At 55.9% G+C, this 16,442-nt stretch overlaps 1 protein-coding gene across 8 annotated transcripts in view; it reads left to right on the top strand.

Moving 5' to 3' along the window:
- The first annotated feature begins 2,682 nt into the window (after positions 1-2,682).
- Cacna2d2 (calcium voltage-gated channel auxiliary subunit alpha2delta 2) overlaps positions 2,683-16,442 on the top strand; it is a 174,182-nt gene continuing 160,422 nt past the window's right edge. For all 8 annotated transcript variants that reach the window (XM_004664283.3, XM_045136575.1, XM_004664282.2 and 5 more), the window contains exon 1: positions 2,683-2,999. In XM_004664283.3, coding sequence (XP_004664340.1) covers positions 2,764-2,999 — 236 coding nt within the window. In that variant the 5' untranslated portion in view covers positions 2,683-2,763. The remainder of the gene's footprint in view (positions 3,000-16,442) is intronic.

Raw genomic sequence — 16,442 nt, 5'->3', positions numbered from 1 at the left:
GCAGGGTTGAGAGCAGGCCCTCTTTAGCACATAGTAGGTTCTCACAGGGCTCTGTCCATTCCCCTCCAGCTGCTGGTTGAGCTCACCTTCCCTAGGCCTGGATGCAGAGCTGCCCCCAAGCCCAGGCCTCAGTCAAAGCTGGGCTCCCTGATGCTGATGGTAGTCAGGCCTCTTGCCGCCCCACATCTTTTAGCACCTCGGCCAGGTGGGCAGTCCCAGACCTTTCCCACTGAACTCATCTGTGCGCCTGTCCCAGAATCTTCCTCCCTGGGAAGGCACGATTTCAACCCCTCCGAGATCTTAACCCGCGGCTGGAGCCTGAGGAGCCTGTGAGCCTCCAAAGTTGTAATGTGTAAACTCTTACTACCCATTTACTCTTAATTACCTCCCCCTCCTTATTTGTCTTCCTTTAACGGCCTGTCAACCAAAATCTCCCGCCTTTCCCTCGGCGCCAGCGGCCTCAATTAGGTGCACATCTGCGGAGGCTGGAATTGCAATGCCCAACCGCTGGCATCCACTGCCGAGCTGACTGGCCCCACGTGCCTGATTGCCTGGGTGCTCTTCAAGAAGAACTCTACCATGCTGGTGCCAAAGGGCAGGTGGGCTGTCCCTGACATGTCTCAGGACATGGGTGCCTGGGGTGGGTGCTCACTCTGTCCAGGGCACCCAGGAGGAGTTGCGTCTTTTATGCTGGCCCTATGGAGCTGTAAGCAGTCATTTGGAGTTAGGGAGAACACACACCTCCGACCAGTCTTGCCTGGGCATAAGAGACAGGCATCAGCAGAAAGGGCTCGGAGGGGGGCTGTTCTTCCTAGTGGAGACACTGCCCTTCCCAGAGCTGGCACAGTTATGTATGTGGCTCAGGTGAGGTCTCTGTCTCCCTATAGAGCTGGCCTCCCATCGTCCACTGGGCCCTTTCTGTCCATCAGGCCCCAGGACCAGAAAGTGGTTTACATCTGGAGCCTTTGCACTGCCTTCCTTTGATAAGACTGTTGAGGCTTCGTGGGTTATAGCCTATTAGCAATCCTCAGTGCCTCCCTTGAAGGATCACCCGGGTTACAGGAAGAGGAAGTGAGCCCCTCGTCAAGCCCTAGTTTAGGAATAGGACAAGAGTGGAAAACCGCGGGAGGACTGCCCGTCAAGTAAAGGTTGTCCTCATGTAGCTCTTCCCTCTCCTTGCGAACCCTCCTTAGCTGACCTGGGAGCGGGTGGGGGGAGTCTCACCCACACTGTGAGGGGGGGGGGCTCCTGGGCATCTGTGATCTGAGCTACCCAGCAGTTATTGTCCCTCACCCTCACCCGTCATGTTTGGCAGAGTCTGTGGGCACCGACTGCTAAGGGGGTCCGAGCCCTGCCCCAGGCGGTCAGGGAGTATTCGCCCATCTAATTTGTGGCCAGAATGAGAGTGGGGCTCCAGGCCCATCTTCAGCAAGATCCCGGGGAGATGGGGGGGGATGCTCTTCTGCAACTGTGTTCTGTCACCAGGACATGTACCCCGTCCCCAACCCCATCCTCCCAAGCATTAGGGACAAGCCAGGGGCCTCTGAGACGGAAGCGGCTGGGTTGTACAGGGGTGCGCTCCAGAGAGAGGAGTTGTGACTTGAGCCTGTGCAAACCTTGGAGGCCGAGACTCGGGGATTCCCCTGAACACATTGCCTGGGCAGCAGAGAGGAGTAAAGCAAAGGGTGGCTGCACCCAGCCATCCTCAGCCTCCATATCTGTGCACCTGGACCCAAGTCTCCCATCCAAGGAACGAGGAGGCCTAGGTCCTTTCTTTCTTTATAGGGGGGAGGGCATGGGTGGAGCGGCTGGATGTACAAGATTCCCCCCCCCCCCCAAGAAGAAAGAAATCTTAAAGCAGCTGGAGGCACTGTGGGCCTGGCAAGTGCCGCAGCCCTCCTCTGGGGGGGGGGTTCTGTACAGGAAGCTCGGCGTTCCACCATTCAACCTGTGACTCCAAGCCTGTGGAAGGTCGAGCACCCCCGCTTCCCCCCCCCAAAAAAAACCCCAAGAAGAGTCATATTATTTTACATGCTGTCTGGGTCAACGGGTTGGGTTGGGGAGTTTCCTCCATCCGTGGGGCTGAGAGAGAAGAGCAGCAGGTTCTGAGAGCCGTGGATGTCTGGGGAGGGGGTTTGTGGAAATGCCACTCCTGGACCCTCTCGGGGGAGGGGGAGGGCACGGCGCGCGCCCGGAGGGTTCTTTGATGGGGCTGCGCGCGAGCCCGCGAGGGCAGACACGGGGGCTGCGCGGGACTAGGGCGCGCGCGGGCACAGGCGGGGCGCGTGTCCGCGGCGGGGGCGCGCGGGGGCGGGGCGGCCGTGGAGGAAGCGGGAGAGAGAGAGAGAGAGAGAGAGAGAGGGAGAGAGAGACAAGAGAGGAGGGGAGAAGAGCGTGGAGGGCGGCGCCGGCAGGTTGGCGGCGGCCGCTTATTTGAGCGCAGGTCCCGGGCCGAGCGCGCTCAGAGCGCTTGCAGCCAGCGCGCCGCGGGGGGGGAGAGAGAGAGATCGGAGCGCGCTGCAGCCCCGCGGAGGCGCTGCGGTGTGCGCGGCCCTCCGGACGCTCGGGGCGCCCATCTCCGGCGGCGGCGGCGGAGGAAGAGGAGGAGGAGGGAGAGAGAGAGAGAGAGAGAGAGAGAGAGAGAGGCCGGCTCGCCGCCACCGTCGCCGCCGCTCAGCACCACCACCCCTCCCCACCGCACCCCGCCATCCACCACCACCACCACCACCACACTCCCCGCGGCGCCGCATCTTGAATGGAAACATGGCGGTGCCGTCTCGGACCTGCGGCGCCTCTCGGCCGGCCCCGGTGCTGACCGCTTGCCCCTGGCCACGACGACTCGATCGCCGCCGCCGCCGCCGGCTCGATGCCGCCGCACCTCGGCCGCCGGCATCCCGACCCGCGCGCTCGCCGGGGCTCCTGCTCGCGTCCCTGATGCTGCTTCGAACGCTGCTCGCCGCCCCCGGCGCCTCTGCCTACAGCTTCCCCCAGCAGCACACGTAAGTGGACCCCCCGCGCTCCTCTGCCTTCCTTCACTCCTTTGCAGTTCCGCGTCTGCTCTTTCCTCCGGTGCCCGGGGGTCGCGGCGGCGGCGGCGACCGGGAAGAGGGAATGGGGTGTGTGTGTGTGTGGGGGGTGATGGCGGCGGGGGCGGGGGGCGCGCGCGCCGGGGTCCCGTGGCACGTTGCATCTGCTTCTCTCCCCCCCCCCCCACATTTCATCCTCCCTCCCCGCCCCCCTTCCGAAGGCTGACAGTCAGTCAGCGTCCCGGAGCTTCTAGCTGCGTCGCCAAACTTCCCGGTAGTAGCTGTGCTTTCCACCCACACACCCACCCATCCCTCCTACCTCGACCCTCCAAATGGGACAGAGAGAAAAAAAACATATATATATCCAAACCCAAGGATGGACCGCTCCGGGAGGTGGGTGGGAGGGGGTCCGAGTCTGCCTGCTGATACCCATGCTACTTGAGTGAAAGAGGGACCCAGGGTTTGGGTGACGACGGGGTGGCTTGCGACCCCCTGTCCGGACGAGTTGGAACAGAGCATCTGCCCCGCGGTCTCTCAGGTGGCAGTCTGGCGCTTTAGAGTCAGACGTGGGGGCACCTCTACACCTGTCTTCTTGGGGCCCCCCTTTTTTTCTGGGGAGGGGGTTGCAGAGGAATGCCAGCACTTTATTGCTGTTGGTCCGTGTCGCCTGTTCTTGGCCGCCCCTCCATCTGAGACTGAGGGGTCGTCCCAGGAGAGCCCAATTAGGAGATGGAAAAGGTGCAGGGGTTGGGACCGAAGGTGAATGGCTGGGAGGACCCCTGCCTGCCCCTGCTGCCGCCGCCGCCGCCGCTGCCAACAGGGTAACAGCATTTCCCGGTTCTGCCAGCTTCTGCTAGTGCTCATGTCTCCCTCGCCCTCCCCAAGAGCCCGCAAAGTCAGCCAGATGTGTCTGAGCACGGGGTGGGTATTCAGTGCATGTGGCCTGTAGGACAGCATCTGTTTCTTGACACCATGCCCCAGCCATATGCCAGTACTTAGACACCTCTTTTGGGGGGCATGATGACCACCCTGCTGCTTCTTTTTTTTTTTTTTTTTCCTCTCCCTGGCACTAAGGAGCCACCTGTCCCTGGATTCTTTTATTAGCGTCCTGTCATAGGGTTTGACATGAGGGGAAGGGTCAGGCCTCAGGAAAAAGGGAGAGGTTAGCTCTGCGTCATTAGAGCAGTCTGTCCTTGAGTAGGAGCCCCCGGTTCTGCCATGGAACCTGCCGACTCCAGCTGCTGGGGTCTCCCAGATGAGGAAAAAACAAACTCAGGAGAGACAGCGCTCTAAGTCTTTCTCTGTCTTGGTCTTGTCATAGCTCTCTCTCTCTCTCTTTCTCTCTCTCGCCCCTCACTCAGGCGGGTGATCAGTTGGCAAATTACAGGTGCTGCACAGACGTGTCCTCTGTCAACTGTCTGGATTTTTCATGTGTGGATGGGGGAGGTGTTCAGGGAAGTTCGGGCTGGTGGCTGCGTTGTCGTCTTTCATTTGCTGCGATGGACATGGATTTAAACCACAGTGTTTAAAAAGAGCAGAAGCGTGATTTTTTTTGTTGTTGTTGTTGTTCTTTCTTCCTCAAAGCCACAGTTATCCCCCCACCCAGCTCTTTCACAGCTCTTGGAGTGAAGGTTTAAGTAGACATCTCTTTCCACTACTCCTGACCTCCCTTCCCTTCCCTGCAATCTGCAGTGGTTCACATGGCTGCTGGGCCTGCAGGAATCTCCTCTAGAAGGCCAGTGTGACACTCTGACTGGAGCAGACACCTGTCTCTCTGTCCCTAGCCAGAGGATTTCAAGGAGGGTGTGACCACAGCGTCGCATTTCCATCTGGATGTTCTCCTCTTGTCAATGTGGACAGAGTTAATTCAAGGCTTTGGAACATGTCTTGCAGACCATAATTAGGGGGATGAGAGTGGGGGTGGGGCAGGGGCTGTGGAGCTCTGAGGGTTGGGGTGGTGGTGCTGGGGGGGAGTGACTAATGTGTGACGTCGCAAGGGATTTGCCGTGACAGCCAGCGCCCTTCAGCTGCCCTGGTCCCATACATGCAGATGCCTATTGATCCTTGGAGGGAGGAAGGAGGTCTCCTCATGAATGTGACCGTGGCTGGGTGGAATTGGAGCTTTTGTTGAACTGACATAAAGGGCCGAGGTTGCCGCTCAAGGCACAGGATTCTACAGGGCCACTTATGGGTGGATGGCTTCCCTGGATCCTAGGTCAGCGTGGCCAGGCCCGAGGACGTTGGTACAGGTGGATTCCCAAGCTGGAAAGTGGAACCATGAGCCTCATGGGACTGGGTGGCAAAGTCCACAGTGGGGAGGACTCTTGCTGGTTAAGTAGTACTCAATCCTAAGTGCTGGCTAGTGGGAAGGGGCCCAGCTTCACAAGCTGCTGGGTTTTAATCAAGTTCAGGCTCGGGGGATCTGGTGGCCATGATCCCTGTGATCACTCCGGCAGCGTGGCTCTGTGTCGTCGGGTGATAATGGACTGAGGCTGCCGTCAGGTTGGGAAGGGCAGAGGAGTTGCTGCTAGAGGGAAGATAGGACTTCAGTTTAAGGGAAGGGGTCTCCCTTACCCCGTCCGGACTCGCATCAGGGTTTCAGACAAGGGAGAGGCCGTATGTCTGTCACGTGGGCATGTGTGTGCGCTCTTGTGTCTGGAAGGGGGGACTGGAAATCTGAGCACAGCGCACGTTCCTGTTCATCTGCTTCCTCTGGTTTCCAGTTATGCCCACCATAGACCAGAAGGTGCTGCTGCTGAAAGGAATGCAGCTCTTATTGCTTTCAGCCCCTGTGTCCCTTCCTTCCTTGTCCCTGTGCTCCCCCCAACTCCTGTTCTGGATCTCTTTTTTTTTGGTCTTACCTCCTTGTCTATCCTCTCAACAATCTATGCTCATCCTGGCTGGCCTCACTCTCTTGTCCTCCCTGTTCGGTTCCTGTATCCTGTTTGTGGTATCCCTAGACTTCTCTGCCCCTCGATTTGAAGAGTCTTAGCCGAGTACTAGATGGAATGCCTGGCTGAGCTGCCCGCCTGGCCACACCTTTTAGCCCAGCTCTGCTCCAGGGATGGTGGGGTTGAGTACTTCTCTTCCTTTAGGGTAGATGGGGAGCAGTGAGGTGCCTGAGGGGTTTGGGCCCCCTAACAAATTAATGACAGCTAGGGTATTGGATGTGTTTCTCTTCTAAGTGGACAAGTGGGGAGCAGTGCCCGCAACAGGGCATGCGTCAGTCTAGCTATGGTTAATGGTGGGTGACGTGTGTCTGTCTGAGCCTCCGAGCCCCGTCTCCAACTCCCTGTGCCTCTCTCTCCCCCCGTTGGAGGGAGGCAACATTACAAGTGTGGGTCCCCCCATCTTTCCAACAACCTGCCGCAGCCTTCTCAGGAGGGAGGGGCGAGGCTTCGCGATTGCAGCACTGCCAGGTGCTTGCTTTGCGCCCCTCCTGGTGTCGAGGACTTGAGCGACATCTTTTGGCTACGGGGAACCCTCTGGACCCCAACTGTATGGAGTGCCTCCTCTTGGCCAACTATGTCCTGAAAGGGGAGGAAAGCCAAATTTAAGGTGAATCCCCTCGTGGTTCGAGGGGCAAGTCACATCAGATTCCTGATCACAGCCACATCCCCAAGGAGAGACTGACCCTTAGAGAAGCTGACCTCACAAGCAGAGGGAGCCCTTCAGTAGTCACTGTCCCTCTTCCCCCCCTCATACACAGCGTGTAGCTAGACATCACCAGCTCCTGGCACCTCAAATGTGTATAGTGGACACTGCCAGCTCCTGGGAAGAGGCATTTGGGGGACATGCTGAGTGTCGAGGTATAAGTCCTGCACATTCATTTTTGGCCTTCGGAGCTAAACCTTGAGGCTATCGAGTTGACCTTGGCACAGTTTCCCCAACTGAGATAACAGGGTCCTCTTAATAGTCTAGTGGGGAGGGTCGGTGTGGGAGGGGCTGCCTCTGGTGGGCAAGCAGAGCTCCTTCCAGCATCATTTCATGGAGTTCAGAACCCCCAGCTGCCCGGCTTATCACAGCGCCCCACTGGGCTAACCGCGTTAACTCTGCCCTGTCCCACCCCCACCCCCCGCCCTGCGTCACGGCTTTGCTTTTGCCAAGGCTCACCCATCCCGGCTGTGGGCTCTGCTGCTTGCTCAGGCTGTCCCCACCCACGTGGGATTCCAGCTCCTTGAGGACCATCACTGTATAGTTTTATCCCGCCTTCCCTGCAGCCTGGCTTAACTGTGGTTGGGGTCATGCCAGGGCTAATAGTGACCTTCAGTCACTGAGCCCAGGCCTCAGGGCCCCTGTCATACCCATCCTTAAGATGGGGAGACCAAGACTTAGAAAGATGAAAGGTCTGGCCCAAGGTTCCCCCCCCACACAACTCCTCTGGAAAGACTGCTGGGTGTGGATTGTTTTGTAGGCTTTGTACTGTCCCGTCTGGGGGGGTAAAGACATCTGGACAGGGGGGCCTAAGAAGTAGGGGAGGGGAAACTGGAAAAAGGTAGAAGATGGGTGGAGACCTCCCAGCTCTAACCTTTCCTGCTGTGTTCCCCTTTCTTCTTGGGGGGGGGGGGCTCTTGCAATCTTGAAGGGCCTTCCTCAACCAAGACTGGCCCTGTTTGCCTCTCTGCCCACAACCCTCCCTCCCCCCTCGAATGCGCCAGCCATCATGAAATGCCCTAGCCTAAGAGTTGTTCCTGTCCCAATGCTTTTAATCACAGCCAAGCCTGCGGGGCAGGATGCAGAGCAGCAGTGAAGGGAGGGGTGGAGGGACAGGGTCCTTTTTCAGATTCCATTATGATTCTGGGAAGCAAGGTCGTGGGGGTGGGGTGGAGCAAGGACTTTTAATGGATATGCGAAGCTGGATTCTCTCAGCTGTTTTGCTAGGTCTTGGGGACTTTCCCAGACTAAGACCTTGGTGCCCAGAGCAGGGGAGGGGGGGTTTGCACTGTTTGGACCCAACAGGTGGAGTGGGGGGGGGGCAGGGAAACCTAGGTTCCTTGGTCATGGAGGGCTCATTGATATTCAGGGGAGGGGGGCAGCTGTAGGTTTGAGGGCCAAAGCAGGCAGGCTTGGGCCCTGTTTGGCAGGGTGACATTGCCTGCAGGACGGGAATGGTCTCTCTCTTTTTTTTTCCTCCTTCCCCTTCCTGCCCCCACACCCACACCAGATTTGCCCTAGAACCTTGACTTGTGTCTTCCAGTGACTGGGCCCTAGGCTTTGGAGGAGCATTGGAGCCCAAGGTCTGTAAGGCAAGGCTGTGGGGGAAGAGAAGTCGGTGGTGGGTGGGGGTGGGGTGCAGGGTTCCATCACTGTCTGGTCCATAGCCTACTGGGGAGAGTCTCTTCATGTCAAGTTTATTTTTTCCTGGTGCCCACTGTCTAAACAAGAAACTTCAAAATCGATATTCGTATTCCCCGGGGGAAGTGTTATGTGTGGTTGGTGCTCTTTTATTTTCTCCTCTTCCCTTCCTCTCTTGTCCTGTAGAACCTGAAAAGCTTCCTGCATTGCTGCTGACCGAGGACTGGGGAGGGAGACGGGCAGTGCCGGTGACCACAGAGATTGAGATGCCCCTAGGGACTTGGGGGTCTCCACAGAGATTTTTTGGGGGGAGTTCCTAAAGGAATCCAGCGTTTTGTCCTTTACACCTCACAGCCTGAGACTGACTGACTTTATGTATAAAGTGGCCCAGCCCGATCCCCTGTGGAGCTCAGGCCATTCCCTTGGTGTCTCTACTCCTGGATCTGTTCCTAATCCTGGTCCTGTTGCCTCCCCTTGACTCCCACATACGTCCTTCTCCATCTGGTCTGATCCCTCCCTTGTTCCCAGCCACAGCTGGTGCTGGTGCTGATAATTGAACCTGATGAGAATGGGGCCTCACAGACCTATGATTCGGTGGGAGTGCTGGTGGGGGGACTCTTCATTAGGGTTGGGGTGCCTCTGCCACAAGCAAGCCCAGTTCAGCCTTCTCAGCGGGATAGCTTCTTTGATGACCTTGGACAGGGCTTCTCTTGCTCTGGGCCTAAGTTTCATCCCTTTTAGGGCCCTTTTACTTCTGTCTGGGGTCTGTCTTCTAGCTCCTCTCCATACATCACTCTAGCAAGGGGTAAGATGTGATACCCCTGAGGTGGGGTGGGGGGACTGGCCTTTCTTTTTGCAGAAGGGTGCCTGGACTTGGTACCTTAGGTTTCTGGAAACCTCTTTGCTTCAGACTGACCCACTTTGAGCTCTGATTAGCCTAATTGTTTAGCAGAGAGGGAGGGGAACAGGAAATCATTCCTGCTGGTCATTAACCATCTCTCCCCACCTTGAAAATGATGCTCATTAAGCCAAGGGGAAGGGGGAGGAGGCCTCATCCTCTGCCTGAGCCCCACACTCTACCTAGCTGCCTTCCTCTCCCCCACGGCCAGGCCTTTCTGAGCTCAGCCCTTCCTGAGTGAGCCCTTCTTGGCATGCCCCCAAGACTGCCATACCCCCCCCCCCAGCAGCTGCATGACCTTGGGGTACTTGCTCAGCCTCTGTGGGGTTTAGGGCCTCATCTATGCTGCCTCCAAGGTTGGGATGGAACAGAGATTATATAACAAGGGCGTAAGGGTCCTAGCTAGATGTCAGAGGGTTTTCGCTGAGTACCAGGCACCTGTTGCCTCGCCTTCTGCTCCCAGCACCCAGCCAAGGGCTATGGATGTGGTTGCCTGGGGCTTTCCTAAGGCCGTGTCTGGCCCTTCCCTTAGCCTGAGTGCCTATGTAAGCTTGTACGTGGAAATGTCTCTATCTGTAGGTTCATACATTTTAGGGTGTTTTTTTTTTTTTTTGAGGTAGGGTTTCTTTCTGGCCCAGGCTCACCTGGAACTCACTCTGCAGCTTCAGGCTGGCCTCAAACTCATGGCATTCCTCCAACCTCTCTGCCTCACAGCGTTGGGATTAAAGGCATGAGCCACCATGCCTGGCTTCACGCATGTCTTTGCATATGTATGTATTGGGCGTGTTCCTGTGAATGCACACTTGTGTGCTTATCCAGCTGTGTGCCAGTGAGCAGATGTGCACGTGGGTATATTTGTGCTGGTACAATATCTGTATGCACACGTGTGTGAAGGTTTATATGTACATACAGGCTCAAATGTATGCACGGGTGCAGGTGTGTGCACACAGGCGCACATGAACGCAAACACCATCATGTGCCTGTATGCCCACGTGTGCTTGTGTGGTCGCAGGCACATGACAGTTTATCTCGGCAGCCAGAACACTCTGGCAGTACCCACCTTCCGCACCTGCCTTTGATGTGTGTGCCAGAGCCCCGTGGGCAAATACTAGAGGTGGGAAATAAAGCCTTCTGCCTGCGAGGACCTGTGTTTAGCAAACTTTTCTGTCAGAAACAGCCTGAGTGAAGACCGAGCTGGAAAGCTTGATGTCTACCAACTGGTGCGATGACACCCTGTCACCCTGCTGAAAGAAACACATAGCTTCTGTGTCCTCGTAATTCAGATTTTCGCAAATTGGTATTTAAATTCACCAGAGGATTTGGGATCCAGAGGAGCTCTGTGAATCTCGCAAGAGATTAAGCATCACTGCAGATGGTCCTTGACTTCCAGGTGGAAGGTCCGGAGGATCGGCATAGAGGTCCGGTTCTGGCAGCGCTGGGAGACCCTTGTTGTATGACCTTGAGCTACTGGTTTTCCTCTCTGCTCCTCATTTGCACACAGAAGGGCAGTGAGTGTCTGCAGCCAGATTGGGGTCCTTCCCCTGTGCCAGAGGTCTGTGGAGTCAGTTTACAACCTAAACTTTGAACTTAATGATCCCGCAGGCTCCTTTATTCAGTGTCTCCAGTGAAACTGCGTTCCTTCCACGGGTGAATTTCTGTCTCCTGTGTCTTTGTGAACTGTACTGTACTGGTACCCCATACTGGGCGCTGGTCTTTGGGCCTGTGCACGTCCTGGGATGATAAATTCTGATGTCTGAGCAAACTGTAAGTTTTGCTTTCCTGGAATTTCTCAAAGCCTGTGTGTTCCCAGGTGGGATGGCCGGAGATCTGGGGACAACTGGAGAAGGGGCACGTGTAAAGGGTGGGCAGAAGTGGCCACGGAGGACTCAGGATTCTGTAGGTCAGGCAGGGGTTAAAGAGCCTGCATGGAACTTTCTAGGTACTATGGGCTTTGAGTGCTTAGGAGCAAACATGTCATGATTTCATACACAAAGAGATGGAGGCCCTCGGTGAGGACAGAGAGTCTTTAGGCCTTGCGTTTGTTCCAGCTGCCCACACTGTGGGCCAGACTGTCCCCAGCCCTGGTGCTCAGTACGAGCTACTTGGAGAGCAATTCCCCACGTGGCCATTCTCACACTGCGACATACAGTCATTTATCTTAAATAGCCGTATCTGTGGCACAGGGTGAGGGAGAAGTCTGAGGTCTCCTTGGGCCAACTTACGCGATGCCCCAACTCCTGGAGTTTCTCTGAGCCAGACCTTTGATGCCAACATCAGAGTCACTTAAGCTTTCTGAGTCTCCTAGGGAAGCACGGCTTTGCCGCCGGGCACGGATGGGCACGGATGGGCGGGTGTTCCTGAGACAGGTAGAGGCTCCCGCACGAGCGAGTTTCCAGCCTGACGTGGCATTTTAGTTTTGATGATTTCCTTCCGCTGCTGTGCTCTCCTCCCACTGGTACCGCCTGAAACGCTGCATTTGAAGCCTGAAAGGTCAAGTTTGGTATTGCCACCAGTTCCGACAAACAACGAAACACCCCACCGGGCCCTGCCCCCAGCTTCATTTATCAGAAACGCGAAGGAACCCGCAGGGTGGCTGCCCTCTTGGCAGGGCCTTCACGCGGGGACTTTTCTTTATTGCTTCCGCCTGCGAGCCAAGGCCTGGTAGGTTTCCCTTCTCTCACAGGACACCCCCCCCCCCCAGTTGTGCTGCAGAGTCCCCTTGCCAAGGTTAACTGTAACCTGGCGCCCCAGAAGCCTGCTGTGGGCAGAGCCCCCCACTTTTCAGCCTGACATTCAACCGCCTCTGGTCATCAACCCTGAGAATGAATACCCAGTGTCCAGCCAGGTGGAGCCACTTGCTGGGCCAAGAAGGTTCTCGGGCCTCCCTCCTTCCCGATCTTCATGCAGCAGGCCTCTGTCTGTACTAGGCTGGCCTTTTGGGCCTAAGTGTTGGAACCAAGAGCCTTCCTGAAAAAAATGTCCTCCTACATCCCCCATCTCTAGTGGACCTCTTCCATAAGCTTGCACAGCCCTCCAGTGCCAGGTGTCACTCCACAGACCTCTGGAGGACCCATTGATGTCACTCCTTCCTTCAAACGTTGAGTCCATGAAATGTGTTTGGCTTTAAGGAAGTGAGGTTGATTCTGCCCATATATATATATATATATGTATATATATATATATATATATATATTTTTTTTTTTTTGCAACCAAGTGTGAAGGTTTTTCCCATGGTTAAGCCTTTCATCCTCAGACAAGGAATCAAAGGTGGGCGAGCAGAGGCTGTCAGTGAAAGCCTGGTTCTCTCCAGTGCTCTGCCTGGCTGGTCGCACTTTGGGTACCGCTGCTTACCGTCCTTGGCCAACTTCCCTAACGGCATCAAGATGGCTGCCATAGCTCCAGGCCTCCTATGAGCCCCAGTCTTTGGGTACAGAAGGGATGTTTCCTCTAGGTTTCTTTTAGGAAGGGTGGAAACTTTGCCCACAAGTCCCCAGCCCAGCCTGTTTCCCATCCTACCTCATTGGCCAGCACCGGCTCACATGCCCAGGCTAAACCAATCACTGGCAGAGGAAAAGGTCCCTCGTGATTGGCTGAGGCTAATCAGGATTTACCCTTGAGCTGAGGGTGGGGTCACCTTGAGCCTGGAGGTGGAGATTCAGGGACTTGGGTTTTGCCAGCTAGAAGGCGGGAGAGGTAGAGGGGAGGGAGGCTGTGGTTGCCTTGGGGTCAGCCAAGAGGCCTGCAAGGTGGGCCGGGAACTGAGAAGGCAGGAGGGGAGGGAACTGACGGAAGGAAGGGGAAGGCGTTCTCAAGGAGACAAGGTAGTTATTTTATCCACAGCATCAGCCACAGTGAGCCCGGCCCTGGGAGTCTGTTTCCCATGTGCTGTCCAATGTGAGGCCGGTCCAGGTGTGCCCCATTGCACAGACAAGAGAAAGGGAGGGTCAGAAAGGCTCAGCAGTGTTACAGTCTGGGAACCCGTGCGCTCAGCCACTGTCCCAGGTAGCACCAGGTGACCTCGGGTCCCAGGCCCCTTGGGTATCCACATAGTCCCCTGCTGCCTCATGCATGGCCCGCTACAAGGGCTCCCCGTCTCTGATGATGGCCTTCAGGGTTTGTCATGGAGCTGCTGACTTTCTTGCTGGGCCTGTGACACCGTTGCCTTCCTTGAAGTCACCTCAGGGACTAGTGGACCCAGTAGAATAGCTTTACCTCCACCTGTGGTTTCAGTTATGGTCAATGACATCCATAGGGCTAGCTGGTCCTAACCCCTCCCCCCCCCCCAGAGGTAGAGTCTTGCTCTAGCCCAGGCTGACCTGGAATTCACTATGTAGTTTCAGGGTGGCCTCGAACTCATGGTGATCCTCCTACCTCTGCTTCCCGAGTGCTGGGATTAAAGGTGTGCACCACCATGCCTGGCTCTTCTTTTTTAATTTTAATTTATTTTTATTTACTTATTAGAGACAGAGAGAGAGAGAGAATGGGCAGGCCAGGGCCTCTAGTACAGCAAACAAACTCCAGACACATGTGCCACCATGTGCATCTGGCTTATGTGGGATCTGGAGAATCGAACCTGGGTCCTTAAGCTTCGCAGACATGCACCTTGAGCACTAAGCCATCTCTCCAGCCCAGAATAGCCTTTTTTAAATGAGAAGGAGAGAATTGGCTTGCCAGGGCCTCCAGCCACTGTAATAGAACTCCAGACGCGTGTGCCGCCCACGTGCACTGTGCGACCTTGCGCTTGCATCACCTTGTGCATCTGGCTTACGTAGGATCTGAAGAGAGATCGAATATGGGTCCTTAGGCTTCAAAGCAAGCATCTTAATCTCTAAGCCATCTCTCCAGCCCCGATTTAACTCTTATATGGGGATGGGAGAAACTGAGACCCAAAGAAGGACACTGCTTGGATCACTCAGTGGTTGAGGCACAACCTAGGCCCCAGGCCAAAAGAAAAAGCAGTTGCCTTCAAGTTGCTCTGCTGTACGAGGGAGGCATGGCCGCTCAGTGCCCTGGAGGAGGTCATTTAGGCTGACCCCCTTTGTCAGATAGGGCAAGAGCAGACTATTTTAGGCAGCAAGAATCCTCTGGTTTAAGCCAGGTGTGGTGATCCCAGGACTCGGGAGGCAGAGGTCGGAGAATCGTCCTGAGTTCGAGGCCACCCTGAGACTACAGAGTGAATTCCAGGTCAGCCTGAGCTAGAGTGAGACCCTACCTTGTGGGGAAAAAAAAAAAAGAATCCTCTGGTTCATACAATATCAAGTCACTGGTCACTGACAGGAGTATGTCTTGCTGCTGGGGAGCCTAGCAGCTGACCTGCCTTGATATCTGTAAGTATCCCATGGACACAGCCAAAGGGAAGGCCCATGAGGCTCCCTCCGTGTCTAAGGGGTAAGGGTGGGATATACTTGTGCCTCTAGTGGGACTGTCTTTGTGTCTGTGCACTACAGAGATGGGTGTCTGGCCTGCTTGTCATTGACTGGCTCCCCTAGTGAATAATGACAAGATTCCCTCTCTTAGTGGCTGTGTTCCCATGACTCGATGGCCTGCCTTCCTGTCTCTCTCTGGGCACCTCCCTTTACCATCAGTCCTGGATCAGAGCTGGGCACTGTGTCAAGGAATCAGTCAGTCAAATTTTTCAATAAACCCTGGGCTCTGTCCTGCACCTGGGTTAGAGTGCCCCTCTGGTCACAGTTCCCTACCTGTCACTTAAGGGGAGAGGGCCCTCTAGGGAGCTGGCCTTAAGTGGGCACAGCCGAGAACCCTCCAGTCTACCACAGGCCTCCTAGGACCCAGACCTATTTCTGACACCTCTACATTTGGTGGCATTGTCTTCCATGTGCACATGGGATAAATAGAGGAGAAAGATGGTTAGGGCCCATTCTCCATTCCCCACTTCCAACCCTACCTTTCTCCTTTCTTCTCTGGCCCTTCAGCCCAGGATGTGCCTAGCTGGCATTACTCAGACAGAGGGGGAGGCAGACTGTTTGATTATTTAAGTCACATCTTGGCCAGGGCAGGCCCAGAAACCCCAGGGGCTTGTGCAGGAGGGCTGTGGGCCTTCCCTCTGCCCGTCTTCCTCTCTCAGCCCTCTGTGGTCTTGGCCCTGCCCAGCTGACTGTGAGAGTCTGGACAAGCCCCCACGTCCCCCTCCTCTGAGCCTCAGCGCATCGTTTCCAGCACCCTCCAGAGTGATGATCCTGCAGCTGGCGGTAATGATGCTCTGCCACCCATCTGCATAGCTGTCATCTCTGTCCTGCCCTGTGAGCTGGTGTTCATGGCATTCATAGCCCAGGAGGCTGCTTCTGTTAAGGCGAGGCTGGGAGGTAGGGCAGGGAAGGAATCTCAGCCCTCAGGGTGTGTTGCTTACCGGGGCAGCAACCACCTCCTTCTATATAGAACCTTAAACACCGACTCAGAAGCCAAGGACAGGTCGGGAGGGCTACAGAGAGCTCTGCCAGCCCAAACAGACCCACGCATGTGTGGTCTGGCTACTGTCTGCTTGTCCCTTGGCGCTTGGAGTCACGGTCCCCTGAAACCTTCTAGATCTTTCTGTGGGGATCAGGGGTCTCCTAGGCTCCTTCAAGACTCCCATTTTCCCATCTGTGTACTGCAGGGCACCCTTCCTATCTGGCTCGCTGTGCACAGCGAGACCTCCCCTTCCAAGCTATATGCCTGGGGACCACTGGGTCCTCAACCGGAGCTCCCGGCTGGTGCCTCTCAAGTGCTCAATAAATGTTTGCTGAGCAAGTAGCTCACGATCTGCCGCAAGTGTCCCTGAGGGCCGAGCTGTCCACGTCTGTGAAGCTGAAACAGGGTTTTCTGTTGTCTGGAACGGGGTCACCTGTGTGCTTGGCGAGGCTACTGCTGGAGTGTGACCTCTGCTCCATCCTCCAATGGCTTTCTCGCCAGAGCTGCTCTGAGGGTGAAGGGGGTCCTGGGGGCTCATGGAGTTGTTTAGGGGCCCAAGCATCATTTTTCTTTTTTCATCTTTGTTTTCTTCCTTCTCTTCTTTCCCCTCCCTCCCTCCCTTCCTTCCTACCTTTCACCTTCCTGTCTCTCTAACTCCTATGTGCTGGGGGGATTATAAGCATGCGACACCACATCCACTTTTTTTTTGTATGTTTGTGTTCTCAAGGTAGGGTCTGGTTCTAGCTCGGTCTACCTGGAATTCACTATGTAGTCTCAGGGTGGCCTCAAACACATGGCGATCCACCTGCCTCTGC

Source organism: Jaculus jaculus, chromosome 17 (assembly GCF_020740685.1).
Source record: "Jaculus jaculus isolate mJacJac1 chromosome 17, mJacJac1.mat.Y.cur, whole genome shotgun sequence".
In the NCBI taxonomy this organism is placed as follows: Eukaryota; Metazoa; Chordata; class Mammalia; order Rodentia; family Dipodidae; genus Jaculus; species Jaculus jaculus.
This window is presented reverse-complemented; position numbering and strand designations above follow the sequence as displayed.